Genomic DNA, 27,732 nt, shown 5'->3' on the forward strand with positions numbered 1-27,732 from the left:
ACAAATTTAAATATTTATTGGAAGTTATATAGAATTGCTGTTGATTTTATTAATTCAAATCCCTTTATTTCACTCACGTCTTCTGTGTTGAAATTACATTTGTTATCAAAATAAGACGGTACACTAATGGTCCCCCTATTTTCCATTTGAGACAATGGTATTGAACATTACTGGCTGAGATTGTTTCCACAACTCTGTTACTGTGACGGAAATTCTGCCCTTTGTCACTCAGTCAGTTTTGTCAGTTTTTGTACAGCGTGGATGAGCTCTGGGAAGTGTGTGTTTTGAAAATGTCCTCGATCTGTGTATTTGTGAAGATCTGATTTCAGGCTGTCGGCTACTTCCTGCTGCTCATCCCATGGGAGGAAAGGGTCATCCGTGGATCCGAACTGAACTATGTACTTCACATTCGCTCTGATCTTCTCCCACTCCCACGGCCGGCTGAAATACCCTAAAGATTAGAAGACATTTGTTCATTCATTCATTATCTGTAAGCGCTTATCCAGTTCAGGGTCGCGGTGGGTCCAGAGCCTACCTGGAATCATTGGGAGCAAGGCAGGAATACACCCTGGAGGGAGCGCCAGTCCTTCACAAGGCAACACAGACACACATTCACTCACACCTACAGACACTTTTAAGTCACCAACGCGTGTTTTTGGACTGTGGGAGGAAACCCACGCGGACACAGGGAGAACACACCACACTCCTCAATGACAGTCACCCGGAGGAAACCCACACAGACACAGAGAGTACACACCACACTCCTCACAGACAGTCACCCGGAGGAAACCCACACAGACACAGGGAGAACACACCACACTCCTCACAGACAGTCACCCGGAGGAAACCCACGCAGACACAGGGAGAACACACCACACTCCTCACAGACAGTCACCCGGAGGAAACCCACGCAGACACAGGGAGAACACACCACACTCCTCACAGACAGTCACCTGGAGGAAACCCACGCAGACACAGGGAGAACACACCACACTCCTCACAGAAAGTCACCCAGAGGAAACCCACGCAGACACAGGGAGAACACACCACACTCCTCACAGACAGTCACCCGGAGGAAACCCACGCAGACACAGGGAGAACACACCACACTCCTCACAGACAGTCACCCGGAGGAAACCCACGCAGACACAGGGAGAACACACCACACTCCTCACAGACAGTCACCAGGAGGAAACCCACACAGACACAGAGAGAACACACCACACTCCTCACAGACAGTCACCCGGAGGAAACCCACACAGACACAGGGAGAACACACCACACCCCTCACTTCCACACTGTGGGAATCGAACCCACAACCTCCAGGTCCCTGGAGCTGTGTGATGGCGACACTACATGCTGGACCACCGTGCCGCCCGGTTGAATTAGAACAGTAACATTTGGCAACAACAAATATATGACTTTACAGTCCAAAAGTGTAGGTGCATCTTATAAAATTGTGTTTTGTAGATTTAAGTGATATTACATAACCATATCCTCTTCTGTATTACAGAATACCCTCTACCCTTTCTGATGTATGAAAATTATGAAGAACTGATGATTGTAAACACATGAATATCTCCTCCCACCTATTTTCACTGAACATTAATTTCTTATATTGTTTCTATTTGGGAAGCATGACATTATGAAATTTACAAGACATACAAGCTGTTTCGAATCAAATTATGCTTAAGAGACCGAAAGCTCACCGCTCTCTCGCTCGTTTTCATCTCCCAGGTCTGAGGTGTAAGCTCCCACCAGAATGATGGCAAACACTGTGTGAGTCTCAGCATATCTGCAAAGAGATTTATTAGAGGAACAGCATTACTCCATTAAATTTGTCTTAGCCCTCACCTAGCTGTGAGAAAATATACATATCTAATTATGTTATTTCGGTTCTAAATTGCTTGTATTTGGTAAGGCACTCAACCCAGAGGAACTCAGAGTGAACTAATTATGTAGACACCATTTTTCAAAATCAGATTCAATTGACTGGCTGTCTGGTTTCTACCATTCCTCAGTTTGTTGAAATCTTGGTGGAATGGTATTCCAATCAAGTGTTTTTCCAGTACAAGCAGGTCACTATCCTCCTCTGCTAAAAACACTAACCCCAGGCCCTGGTGGGTCCAGTCAGTACCTCATGGCAGCAGCAGCTCCAGAGCTATGGCCAATGATCACTGTCTCTTCGTCACACAGCAGCTCCTTCTCCATAAACGGCAGCCATATGTTCTCCCTGGCTGTCACTGTTAAACCGGCCAGAAGGCAAGAACCCTTTAAACATCTTGAAAGTTAGAACCACAATTTGGGAAAGAGTGAGTGGAATGTGCCAGTCACTCGGAGATGGAATTCTCATCTACCCACCTGGGTCTGGCATGTTCTTCAACTGGCAGGAAAAACCCGGAATCTGAAAAAAGGGAGACTATTCCATTACAAAATCCTACTTTTTAGATACATTCAAGCATTAATTTATCCATTAATCTTCTGTAAATGCTTCATTCTGACCAGGGTCAAGGTGGGTCCAGACCAAGCCTGCCTAGAATTATTAGGCACTAACTCATGTTTGTCAGAGCACCAATCCATCACAGGAACTCACAGTCAGCTAGATGTTTATGCATAACATGTAATCGATTTTGAAACTTAATTTAAATGAGTATTTATAGATTTGACTGCATTCTACCGTGGGAATATTAAACTAAGGACAGCTGTTCCATTAAAGGTGTCCTTAAAGTAGCTGGGATCATTCATAAACAGGCTTCTACAATTTTAGGAACCTATAGTGCATATTTTATTCACCTTACATAACTAATGCATGGCTGGAAAACTTTTATTGTCATAACTCGCACGTTGCAAGTGCTAGTGCAACTGTATTCTCCTCTTTCCTACCTTACTGAGCTCTTTACGGGCCCAGCCATACCAGTTACAGCGCTCCACCTCCCCTGCTCCGTTCCCTGGAATAATCACAGCCTTCTTTACAGACATGAGCTCAGAGTTGTGTTCCCAACCGGGCCACTGCACCTCTACACACCGCCGTCAACACACACATAACACACGAATCAGCTCCAGCGCCCTCTGCTGGCCCGGCGGTGTACAGGCCTGAGGCAGCCATGATTAATGCGCATGTTTGTGTTGAGTTAGCCTATTTTTTTATTTGAGTTTGTTGTCTTTGGATTGTCTTTCTTTTTTTCTGCATATAATTATAATTTTTAGTACACAAAACTGGACTGGAACTGACATTATTTTACATAAACCACTGTACAGCACCACAACTTTATCCATCAACTCTAGGGTGACCAGATCTGAGATGGTGAAAAAGAGGACGTCTCGGATGAGTTCTCGCGAGAACTTACATTTACGTTTCGGCATAGCTGCTCGAGATGAGGTACAGGAGCTTTGCCTGACGTAAACAAGGACTACTGACGTGCAGACTGACCAATTAAATGTTTACAGAGAAGGTTATCGACCAATAACGGTAGCTCTACAGTCAGACCGTCCAATCAGATGATTTTAGGCTACTTCACCACGCCCCCTTCTCACTCAAACGAACCAATCGGAGTAGGGGAGGGCGGGACTAGTTTGTGAACGAAACTTCTCGAAGTTCTATGTAAGCTCTAGAAAAACAAAATGGAAATTCCGCCAGGACATTTTTTAAGTCTAAATAAGAGGACGTCTGGTCACCCTAGTTCAACGTTTCTCACTCTGATACTCTACAAAGTTATGGAGCATTGGTGTGGTTTATTTTAGTCCAGTGAAAATCTTGTGTTTCAAATATTTTATGTAAAAAACACAAAGGGTAAATGAGAAATACCCAGTGTCACGGTAGCCACTCTTAACACCCATGGTTTGGCCCCGGAAGTATAACTGTCTATTCCTTAATGATAAAGAATATATATTGATTCATGTTCCCACTATATTAATTTATGTTTAATGTGTGTTAATTCGTGGCCATGTTTTATATAAAAATAACCAGTGTGCCCTTAGAGACTCCCTTGTTTTCCTATATTATACATTAAAGAGGGGTCCTTCCCAGCAATCTGTCTGTGTTTAATTATTTGAAAATATATTCCCAATCCAGAATCATTTACACATGAGTGTGAGTGCATATGTGATGCCCTGTGGTGAATGATATGGTTATGCACCCAGTGAACCCAGATAAGCTCTGAACAGGAGGAAACCATTACAAAATGGATGAATGAAATGATTATTTTAAGCCCTACCAGTATACTCTATGAAGGAGAAGGTCATTTTAAGGCATTGTGGGTCTTTTTCCAAGAGATTAGTGACAGGAATTTCTAAATTCTCTGAACTTTACACAAGAAGCAGCACACAATCTGAACAGTGACAATTTTAGTCCAAATAATTTCTGACTTAGCTTTCACAAAAATGACTGTGTGGTCTTGTTTCACAGTTTGGGAGTTGGAAGTCACCATATCCCCAAAATAATAATAATTTTTCAAAGTCTGTCCCCTTCCAGAAGAAACCCTGCAGAGACATATTTGACACAACACAAATGTACGATTTATAAAACATATGAGCAGGGCCCTGAGGTAAACCCCGCCCCTGTCACATGATCAGGAAACTGGGGGGAAAACAGGCTGCGAGCGGAGAGGTGGTAGACGTGTGGGTTTCGCCTGTGGTGGATATGTCAAGTTTAGACCTGAATTAATGAAAGGTAAGCGAACTGCTGCTGGATTAATGCAGCGCTGCATTCCATCCACAGCCTATGCTTTAAACACAGCAGCGCCGTGTGTCACTGGATCACCGAGAAATGGTCAGTACCAGCTTTATTCAGTGCATTATATCAGCTCTGAATACATGGACTCACGTTCATTTTACACATTAAGGTCCTACAACTGCGTTTTTTTTATGACAAGAACATTAAACTTGCTATTAATTTACTCATTGATCACCAATAAATGACACTGGTCTTATGTAAGACACATTAAAAAATAACCTACCTGTTGACCATTTTATCACCTGGAGAGAGCACAAGTGCACCATGGGTGTCATTATGCCATCGTGTCTATATCTGTCTTTTCCTCTCTCTGTCTCTCTCTCTCTCTCTCTCTCTGTGTGTGTGTGAGTGAGTGAGAGAGAGAGAGAAGGATTCTGAGCTGTGACACAACTATATTTGGTCCTGACTGTGAAATGTTTTGCTTTTATTCCCACAGACCTGTGTTCTGGCAAAATGACTTACGCCCTGACCCTCCTCACAGTTGTTTTCACTGCTCACTTTGTGTTCAGCAGCAGCTCAGCACCCGACGTCAACCCAAATATTCTCAAAGCAGCCAACTTTGCCATCGCCTCCTACAATCGCAAGAGTAACTACCCTTATGCCTATAAAGTAGTGGACGTCCTCTCACAAAGTGTTGCTGTAAGTGACAGTATAATGGGTACAGCTTAGTATTTCCAACTCCAGTGGATGTTTGAAGTTTATTTAAATGGAATTCCACAATTTTTTTCAAACTGTTTGTGTAATTACATTCCTGGTTTGTCGAACTCAGCCCTTAAGAATGGTTTATTTGTGTTAACAGAATCTCAACTGGTAACCAGACTTCTGAGGAGTTTTATGCCTCTTAAAGACGAATACTTTCGAACTTTAAACATTAGATATGAGATATGGCTTTTGGATAATGTTTTAATCTACAGGGGTTGGACAATGAAAGTGAAACACCTGGTTTTAGACCACAGTAATGTATTAGTACGGTGTAGGGCCTCCTTTTGCGGCCGATACAGCGTCAGTTCGTCTTGGGAATGACATACACAAGTCCTGCACAGTGGTCAGAGGGATTTGAAGCCATTCTTCTTGCAGGATAGTGGCCAGGTCTCTACGTGATGCTGGTGGAGGAAAACGTTTCCTGACTCGCTCCTCCAAAACACCCCAAAGTGGCTCAATAATATTTAGATCTGGTGACTGTGCAGGCCATGGGAGATGTTCAACTTCACTTTCATGTTCATCAAACCAGTCTTTCACCAGTCTCGCTGTGTGTATTGGTGCGTTGTCGGACACAGTGTTTGAACCATTGGATGCACATGGTCTTACTGGTGATTGTCCACCAGGCTGCTCCAATTTAGCCATGAAACCTCCCACACTACAATGACAGGTGTTTCAGTTTCATTGTCTAACCCCTGTATGTAACCATTTTACCATTATATTAAAAAAAACAATATACCATTTAAAACCTCAGTAGACACATGTTAATAAGCACGTGGTTTAGGATCGTATATGAAATGGTTATATTTGTTCTGTGAAAATCACAACCCCTGGTTCCTGTCTCCACCAAAGTCAAGGCATTTGATATTTTACTTTTCAAAGTAACTTCTTAAATCTGTTTAATAACGTAGCCATACATACATTCATTCACACACACAAACACACACACACCTACGGACACTTTTGAGTCACCAATCCACCTACCAACATGTGTTTTTGGACTGTGGGAGGAAACCGGAGCACCTGGAAGAAAACCCACACAGACACAGGGAGAACACACCACACTCCTCACAGACAGTAACCCGGAGGAAACCCACACAGACACAGGGAGAACACACCACACTCCTCACAGACAGTCACCCGGAGGAAACCCACGCAGACACAGGGAGAACACACCACACTCCTCACAGACAGTAACCCGGAGGAAACCCACACAGACACAGGGAGAACACACCACACTCCTCACAGACAGTAACCCGAAGGAAACCCACACAGACACAGAGAGAACACACCACACTCCTCACAGACAGTCACCCGGAGGAAACCCACGCAGACACAGGGAGAACACACCACACTCCTCACAGACAATCACCCGGAGCGGGACTTGAACCCACAACCCCCAGGTCCCTGGAGCTGTGTAACTGCGACACTACCTGCTGCGCCACAGTGCCACCAATCCTCAAATTATTTAGCATAATAATTACAGATAATGATGTAATGTGTCACACTGTAACTAATTTGGTGTATCTCTCTCAGCTCTACCCTCCAACCGGGGTTAAATACTCCATGGAACTGCAAGTGACTGAGACAAACTGCAGGAATGATGGAAACGTGAATCTGCAGGACTGCAGCCTCAGGTCTAATGCACAGGCAAGAGACCTTACTGACAACATTACTGTACTCTTTATTTTGTAAATACATTATAATGTCAGTGCAACTGTGGTGTGAATCTGCTTATCAAACATGTCTTCTGAAATTAAAGATATTAATGAGGAATTTGCTCCAGTTTTACTGTAGTAACAGCCTCTTGGGAACGATGTTAGGAGTGATTTAAAGATGTGATTTTTGAATATTTTATGTAAATACAGTTACTATAGATAACCTACGCAATACTCATGTTTATATCCTAGTATCAAAACCATATTAAAATATACATTTTAATGTAAAATGATAAAAAATAATAATAATAACAATGCATACGTATCTCTCTCTCTCTTTAAGACCATGACATGCAGCTTTGTGGTGCTTGCTGTTCCTGGAGAGAACACCATGCCTGAACACCTCCTGTCAGACCACTGCACATAAGAGATAATTAAATATTTTGCAGTAAATGATGTTTCATCAGTACTCTCTTATAAATGTTTGTAGCTGATTGTGAATACTGCAAAACATGTATACAGGCTCATTCTGAGGGTCACATATAAATGTGTGTATAAAGAGAAAATCCCTGGCCGCTGTGTTTTAAAATAGGTAATATATTTATATACTTGTGCCATATAAAAAATGTCATATCCTTATAATAATACAAACCATATCCTTATAATATTGCTGGGCAGCTAAGGACCATTTGTGCAATACTCCAATAAACAGAAAACAAAAGAAACATGGTCATTTTCTTAATTTGTTTGCAAAAAAATATACCTCAGCTTCTTGCACACACTCAAAAGACAGACACGAAACTGGGGTTGGCGGGGGACTGACCAATCACGGTAGCTCTACAGTCAGACCGTCCAATCCGAAGATTTTAGGCTACTGTTCCGCCCGGACATTTTTTTAAGTCTAAAAAAGAGGGTAAAAGACAGTTAGCAAAACTAGGGTGACCAGACGTCCTCTTTTACCCGGACATGTCCTCTTTTTTTAGATGGAATTTCACAAACGTCCGGGATTTTGATTGGACGGTCTGACTGTAGAGCTACTGTTATTGGTTGATAACCTTCTGTAAACATTTAATTGGTCAGTCTGCACGTCTCCCCCCGAGACTAAAATCACGTTATTTCTATTAGATTCAATATATTAATATGACTGTATGTACATCGTATCGAACAACCGGTAACCGGTTTATCGTCGACCCGTTTTTTTTTTCCTGTCAGTCAGAGCCGCTTCAACTTTGACCTGTGACGCTTCTCAAGTTTAGAGTCGAGTGTGTTGTTGGCAGAGCGCCGCTGGAGAGAAGCACAGCACCACGGAGAGGACAAGAAACATGGACATTCAGCTACGAACCAGATAATTCACCTGCTCTGGCGTTGTGTAGTCCTCGAAGATGACGGAGCTGAGCTCAGCTCTCGCTAAAGAAGGCTGGTGGGTAACTAACTTTAGCGGCGCTCTTGTGTCCACAGAGAAGCTTCTCTAAGGAGCGCTAAATAGCTGTGTTAACTACTGATAGCTATCACTAGCTTTCACAGATTCTACTTGACTTCTGTGTCTATTCAGGCTTTCGATACATTTAGCCGCGGTCTGAGGGAATAAACCGCAGCAGTTATGTCTAGATAATGCTGAAATATATAAATATATATGAAGCTACAGGCCTCTTATTCACCTGCTAACGTTTCTTATTCAAATTTCCGTTCCACCTTAATTAGTGCTGCATGCTAGGATGCTCAAAGGGCTTCTGCATCATTTAAGGTGGATCGTAGAATTCAAATAAATAGTGGGCGAATGTAAAGGCATTTCTAGCCTTGGTTTGTAATACAACTACTGGCTACATGACACAGTTGTATATTGGATAAGCGGACTCGTTTCGTTAGCACACTCTGTTGTATACTAGACTCACTGTTATAGCTATCTATATTAGCCGCTAGCTAACATTAGCTAGTCCCAAAATCTGTAGCGATAGCTAGAAAACCAGCGGGGCGGCCGTTACAAAAATAAAGGGTTTGTTCTCAGACCTTATAGTCCATCACTTCTAGTTCTGCACTAGTAGTGAACCTGTCTGTTTAAATGAATGGTTTACACGTCTTTAAAGACCATGGGTCAGAGCGCTAACAGTATTCTCCCTTGTGCTGTAAACTAACGGTGTGGAGAGACTGAATGGGCTGAACTTGAACGATAAGCTGAAGTCGTTTCTTGGTTTTTAGGCTTTCTCTAACATTCTTCATGGGTTTTAAAGTACAGAAGACAGCTCTATAGTAACTTGCTTTAGCCTTGAAAACCTCTGGCTGCGTCCCAATAACAGTTAGTATTCCCTTCTCCACTTCCCCTGACATTTTGCCTGCTCGCATTTTTTGTTGAATGTTAGAGCTGCACCGATATAGGAATCAGGGGCCGATTCCAATATCCAACATCTAACATATATATATATATTTGTTGTTGTTGTTTTTACATGTGAGATGATACCCTGTTATTCAAATGTGTGAATACGTACAAACTAATTATTACAGGAAAGTGTGAAAAGACAGAACCAAACTTATTGGTGATTGTTTTTTAAGGAAGTATATGCCATCAACATGTGACAGAGCTCACTATCATGCGTTCCCAAGTGGATAGGAAAGGAAGTTTTATTTAGACATTTAGTTGTAGCTGTTTGCCAGTGGGTGTGTTCTCCCTGTGTCCGCATGGGTTTCCTCTGGGTGCTCCGGTTTCCTCCCACAGTCCAAAATCACACGTTTCAGGTGGATTGGCGACTTGTCCGTAGGTGTGAATGTGTGTGTGTGTGTGTGTTGCCCTGTGAAGGACTGGCGCCCCCTCCAGGGTGTATCCCTGCCTTGCGCCCAATGATTCTAGGTAGGCTCTGGACCCACCGCGACCCTGAACTGGATAAGGGTTACAGATAATGAATGAATGAATGAATGAATGTTTGCCTGTGGTGCAATGCCACAGCTTTTGCAAACTGAGTAAGAGCAGAGGAGACTTACTGTTTCCGCAGATTCACCAAAACTTGTTCTGAGGCATTTTTCTTTTAATTGTTGATAAAAAAATGTAAAGAAATGGTTACATTTAAAAATCCTTATTTCATTTCTGTACAATACAGAAATGTCCAGTTAGAACTGACACAATGTGCTGTGTCCTGCTATTTTTTGCCATCATATTGTCAAGATATTGAAGTATTTATTAAACACCACAGCCTTCAAAGTTTTGTTAAAGAGCTTTAAAATAAACAGATTTCTCTGGTAGGAACAGATAGCATTCAAATAATTTATACTTATGCATTCTGTTCAGTTGATATCTATTAGGATATATACGGTATTTTTATAAACACATTAAGATACATGAATTCTGAGAAAACATATCAGAGAATCATAGTGATGTATAGTCTCTCTTCTGTAACCATAATAAAATGGTAAGAAAATAAGGTACAAAGAGGAGTCTGTTTAGTCTATATGAAATTATTCACTTTGACTCCAAATGGGATAGATTAGTTACATTTAGAAGAACATACCTTTCTATGTTTGAGGATATTTGAGGACCATTATATAAATGAAATGTAAATCATAGCAGCACTGAAAATTCCTGACTACAAGATGCAAGATCAGGGCGGCACGGTGGCGCAGCAGGTAGTGTTGCAGTCACACAGCTCCAGGGGCCTGGAGGTTGTGAGTTCAATTCCCACTCCGGGTGACTGTCTGTGAGGAGTGTGGTGTGTTCTCCCTGTGTCTGGGTGGGTTTCCTCCGGGTGGCTGTCTGTGAGGAGTGTGGTAGTGTTCTCTCTGTGTCTGTGTGGGTTTCCTCCGGGTGACTGTCTGTGAGGAGTGTGGTGTGTTCTCCCTGTGTCTGGGTGGGTTTCTTCCGGGTGACTGTCTGTGAGGAGTGTGGTGTGTTCTCTCTGTGTCTGTGTGGGTTTCCTCCGGGTGACTGTCTGTGAGGAGTGTGGTGTGTTCTCCCTGTGTCTGGGTGGGTTTCCTCCGGGTGACTGTCTGTGAGGAGTGTGGTGTGTTCTCCCTGTGTCTGTGTGGGTTTCCTCCGGGTGACTGTCTGTGAGGAGTGTGGTGTGTTCTCTCTGTGTCTGTGTGGGTTTCCTCCGGGTGACTGTCTGTGAGGAGTGTGGTGTGTTCTCCCTGTGTCTGCGTGGGTTTCCTCCGGGTGCTCCGGTTTCCTCCCACGGTCCAAAAACACACGTTGGTAGGTGGATTGGTGACTCAAATTTGTTCGATGGTGAGAGTGAATGTGTGAGTGTGTGTTGCCCTGTGAAGGACTGGCGCCCCCTCCAGGGTGTATTCCTGCCTTGCGCCCAATGATTCCAGGTAGGCTCTGGACCCACCGCGACCTTGAACTGGATAAGGGCTACAGACAATGAATGAATGAAGATGCAAGATCAGAATAATTTTTAAAATGCAAATAGAAAGAAGGCAATATACCTTTGCCCGCTAGAGGAATCAGTGTAATAACTAATTGTTAGCTGTGTCTGATGATATGAATGTAATTTTTTGTGGTTGGTCTGTTAGGTATCTTACAGATGAAGGAATAGAAGAATGCAAAAGCTCAGAGAAGGAGAAGGCGACAACCAGCGACATCATCAATGTAGCATTAAATGTAAGTGTAAATACATGTTTATAGAAGAATTGCTGTTGTAGTTTTTCTGTCTGTCCTAGTAATCATTTATTGAAAACAGATGCGCCTAGAGGTTGTTGGGGGGTGGAATTGGATTGTTGTGAAGGCTTAATCAAAACAGAAGCTAGAGATAAGAAGTGTCTGCAAAGTTACACAACCCTAATGCCAGCAAAACTGAACATTTATATCTGTCATCCACAGACCGATCTAAGAACCATTGGAAAGAGTTTTTTACCTGCAGACATCAACAGTGGAAGAGTGGAGAAGGTAATTTTGTAACTTGAATAAGTGTGTCATTATGGGTCTTTGTGTATACCAGCAGTTCCCAAATAGTGGAGTGGGGATCAACGCAAATGAGAGTCGTAATGCGTGTCATTTGTAATAATTTGTTATTTTATTTTGTTTTGTTCTTTAAGAAACTGCAGTGTTTTATGAATTGTGAGGTTTAGGTGCATTCTATAATCAAGAGGGGTTTGAGGGGTGAGTCGGCTCAAAATACTCACGTTTACAAAAGGGGGCTCTGCAGAAATTGCTTGGGAAACCGTGGCTGGCGTGTGCTGTAAGTGAAGTTCACGTTAGACCTTGCAATTTCACATGCAAACCACTGGGTGTCCCTATAAGTAAACCTTTAAATAGTGCATTATTTGGGTGAGAAAATGCACAAGCAACTGGGTGAATATGACACCTGTAATGATAACGTGACATCGCAGGAAAGATGTAGTTATTCTGATCCTAAATTAAATGCAAATTTGAAAATCAGTGAAATTGAAAATATGCCCCAGAAATGCCTGTTCAGTTCTGCCTCCAGTTTTGGGAGGATGCTGTAATGATTGGTTTACAGTCTTGCCTGTTTTTTCCTCCCCCACAATCTCTCAGTTGGAGGGTCCATGTGTTCTTCAGCTGCAGAGGATTCGGAATGTTTCCGCCCCTAAAGAAAACGAGGAGTCCCAGACTGCACCTCGAATGCTCCGCCTTCAGATGACTGACGGACAGACCCTGTGTACAGGGCTCGAATTTAAACATCTGTCAAAAATCAGGTAAAAAATTGTTGGGAGGGGTATTTGATGTTGTGAATGACAATGAAAAATCAAAAGCGAACTAACAGAAAATTACAAAGAAAATCAACAAATAAAACAATAATAATAAATGTTAAATTAATATAACTGTCTGTTTATATATATATATATATATATATATATATATATATATATATATGAACTGTTGTCTATATGTAGTTCCCTTTCAGCCCGTTCTGATCATGACCTCCCAAAGGACCACAAAAGTGCAGGTGTTATTTGGCCGTTTAATCATTCTGATCACTAAAGTGGAACTGATGTGGTGATGACATGTTGTGACTGCAGGATCTGATCCAATCGTACCAGTGCATGACACACTAACACACCACCATGGCTAATAACACTGGCACTTTGGTGGTCCTCTGGGGGGACTATTGAAGGACAGGGTGAAAATGTGCTAACAAATTATACAGAGCAAGAGATGGACTACAGTCTGTAATTGCAGTTTTAGGAAGTACACCTTTATGGTTGAGAGAGAGAGAGAGAGAGAGAGAGAGAAAATGAATGAATGTAGAAAGCAGCTAATGTTATGGCTGATCTCTGTATATGTGTAAATCTCTATCTTAAGACAAATAATATTAGGCTAGAAAGTCTATCATTAGGGCTAAGCTTCACATTTTAATTGCACTGATGGCCCACATTCTCAAGTAATCTCTTTGATCTAATTAGTGTGATTTTTAGCATTATCCTAATTAATCATGCATGAAATTAAAAACCAATCTGTCCTCCTAAGCTCACATACAAATGTCTTGTCAGTTAAATTTTAATTCCCTGCATAGTGTAGAATTTTAGATTTGCTGAGCAATTAGGGCATAATTAGCGCCGTTTTATTCACCAGCAAGAAATCAATGTCTGTAATACTGAAGTGTTTAAATACATTAGTGTAGTGCTGATAATTATTCCTAATTGGCTGATGAACCATTTCTGTCTTCATCGTGCACACAAAGCGCAGGCACTGAAGTAGAAATGTTCAGATTAAGCCCTGCCACTTGTGGGACTGGAAGCCTTTATCAAAGTAAGAGCTCTCATGATTGCCTCAGGGTAGACAGAGGACTTGTTGCTGCAGTAAGACTGTGATTTTTAACAGTAATGGAAAAGTCAGATTGCTCAAACTGCCGTGTCACGTCTTGCTGATTTACTGGGCTAGTTATTCATTCACAGTACTGAGAAACATTTTTAAGTGGTCAGTTTCTATTTGATCACTTGTAAGGATTATAAGTAGTGTATTTGTGTATAGATCACCCTGTAAAATATCCATCCATTCATCCATTATCTGTAAGCGCTTATCCAGTTCAGGGTCCCGGTGGGTCCAGAGCCTACCTGGAGTCATTGGGTGCAAGGCAGGGATACACCCTGGAGGGGGTGCCAGTCCTTCACAGGGCAACACACACACACACACACATTCACTCACACACTCTCACACCTACGGACACTTTTGAGTCGCCAATCCACCTACCGTCGTGTGTTTTTGGACTGTGGGAGGAAGCTGGAGCAACCGGAGGAAACCCACACAGACAAAGGGAGAACACACCACACTCCTCACAGACAGTCACCCGGAGGAAACCCACGCAGACAAAGGGAGAACACACCACACTCCTCACAGGCAGTCACCCGGAGGAAACACACGAAGACACAAGGAGAACACAAAACACTCCTCACAGACAGTCACCCGGAGGAAATCCACGCAGACACAGAGAGAACACACCACACTCCTCACAGACAGTCACCCGGAGGAAACCCACGCAGACACAGAGAGAACACACCACACTCCTCACAGACAGTCACCCAGAGGAAACCCACGCAGACACAGGGAGAACACACCACACTCCTCACAGACAGTCACCCAGGGGAAACCCACGCAGACACAGGGAGAACACACCACACTCCTCACAGACAGTCACCCGGAGGAAACCCACGCAGACACAGGGAGAACACACCACACTCCTCACAGACAGTCACCCGGAGGAAACCCACGCAGACACAGGGAGAACACACCACACTCCTCACAGACAGTCACCCGGAGGAAACCCACGCAGACACAGGGAGAACACACCACACTCCTCACAGACAGTCACCCGGAGGATACCCACGCAGACACAGGGAGAACACACCACACTCCTCACAGACAGTCACCCAGAGGAAACCCACGCAGACACAGGGAGAACACACCACACTCCTCACAGACAGTCACCCAGAGGAAACCCACGCAGACACAGGGAGAACACACCACACTCCTCACAGACAGTCACCCAGAGGAAACCCACGCAGACACAGGGAGAACACACCACACTCCTCACAGACAGTCACCCAGAGGAAACCCACGCAGACACAGGGAGAACACACCACACTCCTCACAGACAGTCACCCGGAGGATACCCACGCAGACACAGAGAGAACACACCACACTCCTCACAGACAGTCACCCGGAGGATACCCACGCAGACACAGAGAGAACACACCACACTCCTCACAGACAGTCACCCAGAGGAAACCCACGCAGACACAGGGAGAACACACCACACTCCTCACAGACAGTCACCCAGAGGAAACCCACGCAGACGCAGGGAGAACACACCACACTCCTCACAGACAGTCACCCGGAGGAAACCCACGCAGACACAGGGAGAACACACCACACTCCTCACAGACAGTCACCCGGAGGAAACCCACGCAGACACAGGGAGAACACACCACACTCCTCACAGACAGTCACCCAGAGGAAACCCACGCAGACACAGGGAGAACACACCACACTCCTCACAGACAGTCACCCGGAGGAAACCCAAGCAGACACAGGGAGAACACACCACACTCCTCACAGACAGTCACCCGGAGCGGGAATTGAACCCACAACCTCCAGGTCCCTGGAGCTGTGTGACTGCGACACCTACCTGCTGCACCACCTTGCTGCCCCCTGTAAAATATCAAAAGTCTTCCTCTGAAACACAAGCATTCTTTATAATTGAACTGCTTAATGTGGCAGCTTTCTTTTGTATGTCTTCCATAAGCTTGAATTCGTCATGTTTTATTAAATGTGTGGCTGAAGTAGATTGTGAAGAAGAGGGTATTCTGGTGGTGAATTATCAGCCTATAGACATCTTTTGACAAACTGCTGAATGTTGTTTTGGATTAGTTTTAAATGATTTATAGCAGGTTCCTGAAAATTACAACCCAAGAAGAATATTGAATATTTTCTTATTTAAAAGATATTTTAACCTTTCAGTTGTGGGTTTATTAACTCTTGGTTGCTGCATGTATTGAGGCATTGAGAGGTTTTGTGTGTGGATTACTTTCAGGAAACATTCACTGCCTGTGTTTTGACATTCGCCTCTCAGGAACCAAATTAGGAAGATGTTGTTTTGGGGTTCGCTTTGTTATTTGGATCACAGTAGATGCTAGCTCGATTTCACAAGGGGAAATCTGATCCTAGATCAGCATGTAAGGCTCCTTTCTTTTCATTAGCTGCCAAATACACCCTGCACACTGACCCTTGCGGCCTCTCCTCGCCTCCCCTTCCTTTAACCCCTGTTTCACCCCCTCTCCGTTGGACCGTCATCCTCCAATCACCCGTCTTAGTTACTGCTCTGGCCAGGCAGCAGCCGTTGTCATGGCGATGCGCCAGCCTCTACAGGTGGAGCATTGCCCTGCCACGCTGTCAGAGGAACAGACTTCTCTTTATCCAGTTTGTCCTCCCTCCCTCCCTCCTTCAGTCTTGCTCTTTTTATCTCTTTCCATCTACATCCATTCCTGCCTCACCCTCTTTTCAGTCTGAGTAGATAATACAACCTGCTGTTTCACTTTCTTTTAAGGATGAAGGTTAAACGGATGGATAATTTTAGGTGTGTTTGTTTGCGCTGCTAAAGTCTCACTCTTGGCAACGAGTAAATATCAAAACATTGCAGTTAGCTAAATGCATTTGGTGTTTTAATGGATGCCCACTGTGTAGCAGTTGATTTGAAGTAATTTAAAAGATCGGAAAGCACTAATCTTCAAAAATGTAAGTCACTAGAATTTAAAATAGCCTTAAAATTTTGTACACCCTCAATCCAAAGAGTACTTTACATCTTGGGATTTGCTTAGTATTTTTATAGATTACACACTCTCTGTCTATGGTAAGAGGTGACGAAATAAAATCACTACTTTTGGCGGATGTGGAGTCTAGTCTGGTTTGAGTGTAAATTGTAAATTATTTAAAAGATTTGATGAATTCTGTAAGTTCATCTGTGACTACTTTTGTTTTTTACTGTACTGCATTGCTGAAAAATAGCAGATGAAATAATCTGGGTCGCAAACCGTCAATGGTCATGTATCTTAAGCCAGATGAGCTTTGTGGGCCACCCACACCCACTACGTTCGGCCTCCCTTTTGGCTTTCGTTTTGTGGCGCCTTATCCCTAGAGGAGCCTGCTCGATGCAGCTGGACAGGCCTAGAGGAAGACGACTCTAATTGCAGTGGTGGCGTCACGCATCAACTATTCGAATCCTGCCTAAGTCCCTGGGCTTTTCTAATGAGAGGGCTCAGAAGAGCCAGACCCAGGGGGGAGACTGTCCAAGCAGAGTGGAGCTGACCAAAGTGGATTGGGGGCTGACTGAGGAGCATGGTGTGATTTATTTTTAGCAGCCCTGTCTTCGGCAGTCCACCATGTCGTATTGAAATTTGGTCAGGGGCATGGGCAGGGAGATCCGTTTGGGGAAGTAAGCTAACATTTTGGCACATTCACTGCTCCAAGTCTCCCCTGGCTTACAGCTTATTGGAATGTTTGTGAGGGGGAAATTGAGTTTCTCCCTCCCTCCTTCCCTTCTGTTTGCTTCATTTTCCCTCCCTCCCTCTTCACTATCTTCAGTTTAATTAAAATCAGACTGCTGGCTGTTAATCCAAGCAAGTTGATGTGGAAAGTGACTTTGCCTGGGATAGTCATTGAATAGATGTTAGGAAATGCAGTTAACACATAAAAGTGCTTACAAATAAATTGCTTAAATCAACCAATAGGAATGACTAAGAGGAATGAATGAATTAACTTAATACATAGCTATTAAACGGAAGAATTCTATCCTTAAGCAGAACAGTTCACTTTTTATTATGACTTTAACTGTACATTCATTAATTACAGGAGTCTAATAATGTATAATTATTATAAATATCCAGCGATCCAAGGGGATACATTTATATTGTGCCATTCATGCAATGCCCCACTCTTACAAAGCTCATACAAAGAAGCTTTTTGCCAGACCGCCTAGACGAGGCTGAATGACTGACTCGCTTTGTTGAAATGTGGACGTTTGAAGAGGGAATCTGAAGAAAAGCCTTGTGTCCTTTATTAGGCAAGGTCACATGAAATGTTGCACGAAACATATGCCATTATTGGAAGCACAGGGCGTCACCTACTTCTCTAAATGACTCTCAAGCACCTCTAAATGGAAAGGTGTATATTATGAACCCGCATATCTCTCGCAACACTTTATCTGTGTTCAGTTAACATGAGCTGTGAGTGGATAAGAATAACAACCATGTTTTGCTGATGTTTTGCAGTCTAAACACCCCACCTGGAACCAAAATGAAACTCCTGGGTACAGTGCCAGTAAAGAATGGTGTTCTGCTTTTGGATGATATTAAGATCGCAGTCCTTGGAGGAGAGGTGGATCACATGATTGAGAAATGGGAGTTACAAAGGGTGAGTGGCAAAACTCAGTCGGACTTCAGCTGAGTAATTATTGAAGGAGAAATAGGAAGTTGCTGCTGAAACCTTTTCATTTGCAGTTAGATGCTTTGTAAAGTCACATTGCTCAGGCGTCAAAAGTGAGTTATTTGCACGTGATGTGGATTATTATTATCTTTTTAATTGCGTGGGCTGTATTTATTTAGTGCGCACTTTATGCAATATTGAAGCCTCTGATTTTAACAGAGTCTGGCCAAGCACAGCAGGAGCAATGTGGGTGCAGAAGGTGGACCACCTCCATTTTTGCCCTTTGGACAGGTAAGATGAGTAAGAGCCTCATGTTGGTTCCAGTGAACAAGATTTCATGTATGGAAATAATTTGAATGTATTTATTCGAATGTAGAAATGTGTGCGCAAGGAGGAGGTGGACAGTAGAACGCTGGACCAGAGGAAAACCTTACAGAACAGCAATGCAGCCAAGACTGCAAATGAAAATGACGAGTTTGAGAAGCAGAGGATTGCTGCTATTGCTGAAATTGCCAAAAGCAAAGAGGTGAGGTTAGATCTCCAGCCCATAATTCTGGTTTTAATAGGTACAGTTATTATACTAAATGACAACAGGTCCTGCACTGACAAAAAGAGACATCGCCTTGTCTTCCTATAAGACACCTCTGTAGCTTCTTGTGATTCTCGCTCATACACAATGGCTTTGTATGAGCTGATTATATGCAGTATTTTAATGGCATTATGATAACAGAGGTTGGTTGTATTTCTTATAATATGGGTGGCACTGTCCTTGGACAGTTATGTGCTTTCACACTGACCGTATTCATTTGGAAACCATTTTATGCCATATATAATTGTTTTATTCCTTAGGCAACTAAATGCTGAGGCTCGTATCGCACTTCTGATCAATACTTAATGCACCCCTAATGACTCCTTTCAGTGTCAGTGGTTTAACATTTATATGAATCCTTGTGCTGAAATACAACTTTCTTAAGATGTATCCTTTTACGTCTGATTTGCTTAATTTGCAAAAATTGTTGCCCACTCATGGAAAATAAATAAATAAATAAAAATGCATATCGATTTCATATATAATTGGGTTTGTCGTCCCTCTCTTCTACTTCACCCTTAGGCTACAGGTGAACTTAATTATTCCCCGATCGGAAATAACTGATCTCAAGTGAATAATGAAAAACGTAATCTACTGTGTTGGGCCAAAATGACTTTCCATGCTGCTGCCTCACCCATTTTCGCGATTACAGCATCCATTGTAATTTTCCCTGTAATGAAACGCTGTATTCAGAGAGTTTTGGAAATGACTAAACCCTACAAACTCTCACTGCGCATGTTTTCTTGAACTGCTGTTTTATTGTGTCTCTATGCAGATGCGCACGTTTGGGGGTGGAGGCAATGCAGGGTGCAACTTGGCTAACCCAGGACCCAGTTCCAGGAGTCGAGATACATACCAGAAAAAGAGAGAGGAGCGAGATAAGAACTGGACAGAGAGCAAACCAGAGGGAGTTTACCGAGAGCTGGTAAGAACTCTCTGCTCCGTACCTGATAAAAGGCCTGTAGGTCTATGTTTTTCATGATTCATTATATGCCCTTAGAGCATGATTAAAGCTTTCAGGGCAGAAGTAGAGCCGGTAGCATGAGTAAACCATAGCAACACATGGATGTATTCCTTTCCAATCTTATGTAAAATTTCTTTTTGTAAGTGTCCTTGTATAAAAGGTCTTTCTTTGAGGCTCTGTGCCATATCCTTGTTTTGAAACACTACTCAGCTAGAAGATATGCTCAAGTACACTCTGCATTTCCTCTACTGCTTTTCTTTTGCTGTGGTTCTTCCGTTGACCTCCATCAAAGTCTCCCTCATCACATCTCAGTCTCTCTCCTACTGTTTCTTAATTTTAGGTGGATGAGCGGGCTCTAAGGGATATCATGGAGATGGGTTTCAATAAAGAGGCAGCCAGACAGGCTTTGCTAGACAACAACAATAATGTAGAAGTGGCCCTCAACTCGCTGCTCACTGGAGCCAACCAGGCCAAATCAGCTCCTCTAGAATCAAATCGTCCACCGCCCAGAGGTATGAGCGCCGCAGAATTTTCCTTGAATAAGAGACGTCCACCCTTTCAAGGACTCCAGTCCGAGATGCCCTGGATAATTAATTAGAAATACGCAGATATCAGAAGCTGTGTATCTGGACGAAATAAAACACAATTCCAGTTCCAGAAAGTTGGGATTATTCGATTTATACTCAGTCATGAGCAGTTTTGTTGGGATCCTCATAGTATGTTGGTGCTTTTTGTCTCGTCTCTCTCAGGGAAGGGCAGAGGGCGAGGAAGGTCCAGGCAAGATGATGATGATGAGGGAGGAGGAAGACCCTCAGGCCCTAGCACGCTCTTTGACTTCTTGGAGTCCAAAATGGGTGCTTTCTCCATTGATGGTAAATTTAAAACTCTTTTTCTGCTCAGTCACATCGCATAAGAACTCAGGTCTTGGAAAAGAAGCCTTCAGTCATTGACTTTCACATCGATTGAAGGAGAAAACGGCCTTTATCTTTCAGAAAAAAATAATGTCTCATCATGTGCAGCACATATCCTTTACTGTCTCTGAGCTACGACACTGGGGAGGTCCAAACAGGTGGCAAATCTCAAAACAAGGCTTTTAGCCAGGCATAATAGTTGTATTAGATTGCTTTTCTTAAGTCTCTGTCATTAGGGTTTGCTGGCAAGCTCTGATTGACATATGGTCTACTGATGAAATAAATGGGACTAAGATGGTGGAACACATTGATAGTCTTTATTAGGAAGGTGGCTAGTGGTCTGCTTTTCTGATTTATCTTGTTGAGAATTAATGGTCATGCTCTGTCTCAGTAAACCTTAATTATTTCTGAAATAGCATCTAAATTGATTGCACATTTTGTTTTGAAGTATACTAAATGCTACGCCTTGTGTTTTTTGACTTTGCAGTTAGTTAAATCCATAAGGAATATTTGCTGGGATTAATTGCCATTTCAGGCGTGACTTTGTTTGCTGCCTCATATCACTCCCATTATTTTGCTTCTGTTATTTTTTTTTTTTTCTCCTTAATGCAAAACCACGATTGCACGTGACGTGAATGTCAAAATAACTGCAGAGACAAAGGCTGATTTAGCACAAGCTCAGCTATAAAACATTACACGTTTATGCTTGAAAGCTGCCATTCTCTATAATAGTTTTTCTTATGATTGACCCTATAGAGTCAAAAAAACAACCACCAAAGAAAACACAGGATCTTGGCAGGATGACCTTCCCAAATCCCGATCCTCTCCCCCGAGACGTCTCCCAGCCCAAGTTCAGCGGCCGCAACGACGGGAGGCAGCAGAGGAACGACAGGCCGCCTCGCTTCCAGAAGGACGGCGATTTCCCCAAACCTGGTAGCACGGAATCATCCCATCCACTCCCCTCACAGCCTCAGGCGCAGAGATTGAGGGATAGGGAGGGAATCGAGAAAGGCGGAAGAGGAGGATCCAACCGATGGAGGGATGATAGACGAGATGTGAAAGGTGGACAGATAAACTCTAATTCTTTGGGGAGCCTAAGGTCAAAGGAGCAACATGGTACTTCCGGAAACTTTCATCAGGGTTCAAAGGACCACGGAGCGCCAAAAGTGTCCCAGCAGGTATCACGGGACGGGGCGTTGAGAGATCAAGAGCCGCCGAGTGGATCTGAACCACTTCCGTTTAGGAAGGGTCATGCGAACGGACCTTTGGGTCCCAAGACTTTGGAATGCGCTATGATTGCACCAGACCCCAAAGGTCGACCTGAACTCCAGAGCAGAAGGAAAGGCAAGTCAGAGAGACCTAATTCGGCTCACTTTGATCGCAATCAGGAGACGGCGGGCAACTTGAACTCTGTCTATATCACGGGGGGGAAGGACGCTACCCTTATACAGGGTGGTGGAGAAGATCAGTTCACGAAAGGAGGTAATTCAAACGTGCATTTCCAAAATGGCGATTCAGATCACAGACGGACTGGTCCCATTAAGCCACAGTCTTCAGGTCCACCTCACAGGAGCAGCTTTCACAACTCTGCAACCAAGAAGAGGTCTGGACCAATCAAAGGTCATAGAGGGTCAGAGATGGGGCACACGGCAGAGACGAGTTGCCATGGAAACTGGAAACCTGGAGACCAGTGCCTTGCACTTTACTGGGAGGATAACAAGGTCAGATAACAGTTCGGTTTTAACTTGTATTCAACAGCCAACAATAGCATTTCTGATTAAGCCGTTAACCTTTTTTCATTTGTTTGACATTCAATAAATACACGCAGACACATTTGACACGAACAGACGTCTGAATATCCCAGAGCACATTGCTAGCATTGTTTTCCGGACACCACATGCTGACATAGGAACACTGCTTATGAACGTTACAACCACCAACACCTCATGAACTGAATGAATGCGTCATTGATGGAGAATATTGGAGAGAAATTCCGCTCCACGGAGATTGAAAGACCAGCCTTTTCTGAGAATATGTATTTACTGCATGTCAGACAAGTTCTTTGCCAAATGGAGCTGTCCTTATAAAGCCCTTTCTAAAACATTGAGGCAGGGTAATTGTGGGCATGTTGCCCTCCTGTAATTTGTAGATGGTCCTCATAATGCCAAAGAACTGCCAGTTAATGGCATATAAAGAGCCACATTTAAAAGCTTTAAATGGTTTGTTTATATGTGCTTTGCTTTTAAACTATGGAAACTTTCTTTCAGCTGGTATTAACTTTCTCACTTTGCTGGATTCTTATCAAAGCAGAAGAGAACAGTAAATCTTAATGAAGGCTATGCTCGTAGGCTTATTACGTTCCAATGCTTTCTTGAAGCGTTGAACTGCGGTATCTTTGTTTCTGGTGTCCTGCTGTGTGCAGTTTTACCGGGCGACTGTTGATGCCGTGCATCCCTCTGGCTCTACTGCTGTGGTCGTGTTCAGTGACTATGGCAACTGCGAGGAGGTCCTGCTTCACAATATTAAACCTCTACACTTGGACATGTGGGTAAGGGTGTGCAACAGTATTGTGTCCCTCACTCACAGTAAAGCACATTTAATGAGATACTGTGATTACTGTGTAAATACGTACAGATTGCACTGATTTAAATGTGTGATTTGCAGTTTAACAATTCTAATGAGACGCATTTATCGTGCTGCCTCTTCCGTAGGATGAGGACGATGTTTACTACGAGAATTCTCTAGAGTTTCGACGTGGGGGTGATGGGCAGCCCAGACGCACTCGGCCAACGCAGCAGTATTATCAACCTCCGAGAGCAAGAGACTGACGTTTGGTGTGTTTTGTTTCACACACACACACACACGGTAGAACAATGTAAAGAAGTATGCTACTGTGCAAAGAGCAAAAGCTTTATTCATTTATTTTCCAAATCAAAATAACAATTAGAAACAACCATTTTACCCTTGTTTTTTGGGGTGATGTCATTTCAGTTCCTCAAAAACCTGTAGTGAGGTATTTCTACGTCTAATTAGGTCTTGTTTTCTCTTTCCACGTATCACCGAACGCATCCAGTCCGGGCTCCTGCAGCAAACTCATTGAACTTTTTTTTTTCCCTTTCTGCTCAGTAATGGCTTCTTCTTGTCCAATCTGAATCTCACAAAGATGGATGCTCGGAGTGTACCTTTTGTCTGACGGTGACAGCTGTAATGGTCTGCCAGGCACTGCATGTTTTTAGGACACTTTTTTAATAACATTTTTAAACTGCGGTTTTGGGAATATTTTGTACCTTTTCTTTGATATTTCCCATCGTTATTGAAGTTGGGTACCGTTTTTTTAAATCTAATCTTTTCAGACACTTCTTCTGAAAAATAAATGGCTTGTGCTTAATTGCCATTGTGAGAGAAAATAAATAGATTAAAGGGTGATCTCTGACTTCTGCCCCAGTGTTGTAGGTAGCTCTCTGTGAAATCTCCCAGCGTTTCACAAGTTGGGGAAAATAAAATCAGCATTTTCTGTGCGTAACCTGACTGCTGTATTTCCAATTAAACCAATATTTTATTTTCCTTTTACAAAAGACTGACACGTTTTTTTAAAAATGTAGCTTTATTACTTTTGCAGAGCTAACACTCTGGCTGATATGAGATGATGGATGCAGTATAGTAGGCAGTGTCAGGTCTTCACAAACACACTCATTGAGCCTGTCTTCTCAACTGCAAGTCAGAAGCTCTAATTGGCTGTCATGCATTACGATTGCCAGGCTTTTACATCATCATTTAAGCCTGCATTATTGCAGACAGTAAGTAAGAGGTTCTGGGGAATGGTCTGGCATTTCAAATAGTTTGTTTTGACGTCTCATTTACTGTTAGATTTTTTTTCCTTTAATGTCTGCAAAGTATTTTATGTTACCAGGTGTGGTTAAAGTTACATGACAAGAAAATAAGAGCTTTTCTCTCTCTCTCTCTCTCTCTCTCTCTCTCTCTCTCTCTCCCCCTCTCTCTCTCTCTCTCTCCCTCTCTCTCTCCCTCTCTCTCTCTCTCCCTCTCTCTCTCACTCTCTCTCTTTCTCTCACTCTCTCTCTTTCTCTCACTCTCTCTCCCTCTCCCTCTTTCTCTCTCTCTCTCTTTCTCCCTCTCCCTCTTTCTCTCTCTCTCTTTCTCTCCCTCTCTCTCTTTCTCTCATTCTTTCTCTCTCTCTCTCCCTCTCCCTCTTTCTCTCCCTCTCTCTTTCTCTCCTTCTCTCTCTCTCTCTCTCTCTCTTTCTTTCTCTCTCTTTCTCTCTTTCTCTTTCTCCCTCTCTCTTTTTTTCTCTTTCTCCCTGTCTCTGTGTCTATCTCTCTCTCTCTCTGTGTGTGATTCATTCCCTCAGATCCCTGTCCTGATGCTGATGACAAACCATCAGACTGAATTCAAAGCTAAGGCTCAAGATGAAAGCCAACATAGACACTCTAGCAGATGATCAAATCTGAAATATATCTATCTTCTCTCTGTGATGGGGAATGTACAAGGAGGAACCTGTAAGGGCTTGCTGCACAAGATGCATCGACCATATCCAACCACATTACCACGATAATGCAAAAGGCTGCTGTACATGGTCTGGATTTATAACATACTTGGTTATAATGATCATAAAAAATCTCTCACCCATTTTTTTTTCTCTGGAGCTGACTGTGTCTTTTAATATGTCAGTGTTTTTAATGTGGGTCGTTCGGGAGCTTTGAATAAAGTGGGGATGGTATGTAATGTACTAACAAACAAAATGCTGGATTGTAAATTCCATTTTGATCAAAGTTAAATTAAAATTAGTGCAAAAATGCTATATTTGAAACGCGCCAATATGTGTTTATATCCTTACAGCTTAACGTTGGCATAAAGTCGTGCGTGATCGGAGCATAAACACAAATCTAAAAGATGGACCCTTTAGAAAATGAACATTTGGTGGAATGGGTCCTTTGCTACAGCCCATAATATTAACAGGGTTCCTGATCGTTGTTGACATGTGGCTTCCGCTCGGAGACAAACGAGTTTGTCAGAGCGCTCCCTTGTGTGGAGCATGGAAATTAATTTTTTTAACGTAATGGTGTCTAACAAATTGAAGGTCACGGACGTTTAGATGCGGTTTTTAGCCTTGGCCTTTACACAGGTTTCTCTGGATTCCTTGTATATTTTTGATGTTGCGTACTGTAAATAGCGAGAACACTACAAGCTCTAGGGTGATTTGCTGATGCGTCTTTTGGCAGATAGGTGTCCGTCCTTTCCTGTTAAAGAAAGGCTATTCGTATATGCTTTTTTTTTTAATCTAATTTAATTACAACAGCTGTTTAAGATGCTTTTTTTAATAACATTTCATATGTTCCTATATTTAACTAGCCTTGTCCCAAGATGTGAAGCAAACCGACTAGCAGCTCAAGTGCAGACATACTCACTCACATTTAGGATCTGCTTGGAAGGTGGTGCTATTTAGTGCCTAGCATCAAATACAGTCATGTATTTTGAACATGTGGTAGGTATTATGTCGAATGGAAATGATGAAACATTGTAATATTTTGCTAAAATACATTTCAGAAGAGTACAAAACACTTTTTTGTTTTTATTTACATTGAAAATGCCATTTCAGCCTTTCTGGAATTTAGATTTCTAGTTGAGCTATAAGAAGCATATCATGTGTAACTACCGGTGAGGTTGCAGGTGGCGGTGTTTCCATATTCACTTGACCACTGAGCACTGAACACTGGTTAATATTCAATAGGGTTTAAGTTTGCCCTGCAGTGTGGCGTCAGCCATCTGTTGCAGACATCCTGAGTTTTGCAGGGAAGAGCTGTCCTTTAATCACACATGGTTCAGTCTGGATTACACCTTGGCTCTCGTGACGGACCAGGGGGGTCATATCAGTTTTGCCGCTCTGTGTAATAAATATGACTAAATGAATGGGGAAGTGCTGACGTCGAGAAGCGGGTTTAGCCTGAGATGCTAATGGTATATGAACTAAGAGAAGCTTGACAGCAGTGACACTTAGCATTCATTGATGGAGCTGCTCCTGTTCCTGTGTTATGTGTCGTTTGTTATCAGCATGTGAGGCTTGTGCCATCCCTCCAAGCTCATTTGTCGTAGCCGGCCCTCTGTAAGCCGATCACATCCGTCTGAAACGTAGACCTTGGTGCTGAAAAGAGATCATGTTTCACTTTACAAAAGCCATAGATTGCACACGCTCTCAGCTGATTACAGTGTTAACATATAAAAGGCAGATTAAGTAGTAGGGCCATCCTCTGTTGGAGATGCCACCCCCCCCCCCCCCCCAACTTTTTTCTTTTCTTTATATATATATATATATATATATATATATATATATATATATACACACACACACACACTTATGGAGGAAGGAAATCTGATGTATTTTAATTTAACTTGGGACTTGGCGTGTATAAATTATTCACATCTTGTAATATGGCCACCATTCTTGACTGGATGAAAGCTGAGTGGCTGGAGTTTGAGTTTGATTGAGGAAGCATAACTTTATATTTCCACTGATCAGCAAAAGACAAACTAGCTCAGGGTTGTCTTGCTTCATCCAGCAGAGATGATCTGGAAGGGTTTTGTAGAGAAACAGATCTTATGCAGAAAAGAACCGCAATCTTAAGGCTTCGCAATGACTAAAAGACAAAAGTATGTAATCATTGCACCTGCTGTTTACTAATTTAGCTCCTACGTTTGTGGTGTCTTGAAGGTGGGAAGGACATTTGAAAAGCTACAGATGCTTGAGGGAATTCTGATTTCAGGAGAAAGCCAGATGGCTAATGTTACTGAGAGGAAGCCA

The 27,732-nt window shown here is 42.8% G+C and overlaps 3 protein-coding genes across 4 annotated transcripts; 2 read left to right on the plus strand and 1 right to left on the minus strand.

Moving 5' to 3' along the window:
- Positions 1 to 4: 4 nt before the first annotated feature.
- Positions 5 to 3,095, minus strand: rbbp9 (retinoblastoma binding protein 9). Its single transcript, XM_066646912.1, has 5 exons — positions 2,884 to 3,095; positions 2,362 to 2,404; positions 2,138 to 2,243; positions 1,710 to 1,795; positions 5 to 451 (listed from the first exon to the last, which is right to left on the minus strand). Exons 1-5 carry the CDS (start codon positions 2,977 to 2,979, stop codon positions 225 to 227), a joined length of 558 nt encoding a protein of 185 aa, XP_066503009.1. The 5' UTR covers positions 2,980 to 3,095; the 3' UTR covers positions 5 to 224.
- A 1,467-nt stretch (positions 3,096 to 4,562) lies between these two features.
- Positions 4,563 to 7,803, plus strand: zgc:194981 (uncharacterized protein LOC561073 homolog). 2 transcript variants are annotated; one of them, XM_066648326.1, is made up of 4 exons: positions 4,563 to 4,669; positions 5,169 to 5,371; positions 6,968 to 7,081; positions 7,433 to 7,803. In XM_066648326.1, exons 1-4 carry the CDS (start codon positions 4,663 to 4,665, stop codon positions 7,514 to 7,516), a joined length of 408 nt encoding a protein of 135 aa, XP_066504423.1. In that variant the 5' UTR covers positions 4,563 to 4,662; the 3' UTR covers positions 7,517 to 7,803. The 2 variants fall into 2 exon arrangements, with proteins under 2 accessions (XP_066504423.1, XP_066504422.1); XM_066648325.1 differs by having other exon boundaries at positions 4,634 to 4,768.
- A 455-nt stretch (positions 7,804 to 8,258) lies between these two features.
- On the plus strand, positions 8,259 to 26,418 carry tdrd3 (tudor domain containing 3). The gene is made up of 14 exons (XM_066647380.1): positions 8,259 to 8,509; positions 11,590 to 11,677; positions 11,897 to 11,962; positions 12,572 to 12,732; positions 18,301 to 18,442; positions 18,674 to 18,745; positions 18,831 to 18,980; positions 19,819 to 19,968; positions 20,348 to 20,519; positions 20,757 to 20,879; positions 21,675 to 22,639; positions 23,341 to 23,466; positions 23,630 to 23,752; positions 25,285 to 26,418. Exons 1-13 carry the CDS (start codon positions 8,472 to 8,474, stop codon positions 23,744 to 23,746), a joined length of 2,370 nt encoding a protein of 789 aa, XP_066503477.1. The 5' UTR covers positions 8,259 to 8,471; the 3' UTR covers positions 23,747 to 23,752; positions 25,285 to 26,418.
- Positions 26,419 to 27,732: the final 1,314 nt, after the last annotated feature.

The sequence above is a fragment of the Hoplias malabaricus genome, chromosome 16, assembly GCF_029633855.1.
Source record: "Hoplias malabaricus isolate fHopMal1 chromosome 16, fHopMal1.hap1, whole genome shotgun sequence".
Classification (NCBI taxonomy): Eukaryota; Metazoa; Chordata; class Actinopteri; order Characiformes; family Erythrinidae; genus Hoplias; species Hoplias malabaricus.

Bases quoted from the DNA above. Each gene is read 5' to 3' on its own strand.
- rbbp9 (XM_066646912.1), bottom strand. From the start codon at position 2,979: ATGTCTGTAAAGAAGGCTGTGATTATTCCAGGGAACGGAGCAGGGGAG. The intron at 2,405-2,883 runs GTAGGAAAGAGG...CCCTTTTTTCAG, and splicing joins CCCGTAAAGAGCTCAGTAAG to ATTCCGGGTTTTTCCTGCCA. The intron at 1,796-2,137 runs GTACTGACTGGA...ATCTCTTTGCAG, and splicing joins GGAGCTGCTGCTGCCATGAG to ATATGCTGAGACTCACACAG.
- zgc:194981 (XM_066648325.1), top strand. From the start codon at position 4,663: ATGAAAGGTAAGCGAACTGCTGCTGGATTAATGCAGCGCTGCATTCCA. The intron at 4,769-5,168 runs GTCAGTACCAGC...TTATTCCCACAG, and splicing joins CACTGGATCACCGAGAAATG to ACCTGTGTTCTGGCAAAATG. The intron at 7,082-7,432 runs GCAAGAGACCTT...TCTCTCTTTAAG, and splicing joins GCCTCAGGTCTAATGCACAG to ACCATGACATGCAGCTTTGT.
- tdrd3 (XM_066647380.1), top strand. From the start codon at position 8,472: ATGACGGAGCTGAGCTCAGCTCTCGCTAAAGAAGGCTG. The intron at 18,443-18,673 runs GTGAGTGGCAAA...TGATTTTAACAG, and splicing joins AGAAATGGGAGTTACAAAGG to AGTCTGGCCAAGCACAGCAG. The intron at 22,640-23,340 runs GTCAGATAACAG...TGCTGTGTGCAG, and splicing joins TTTACTGGGAGGATAACAAG to TTTTACCGGGCGACTGTTGA.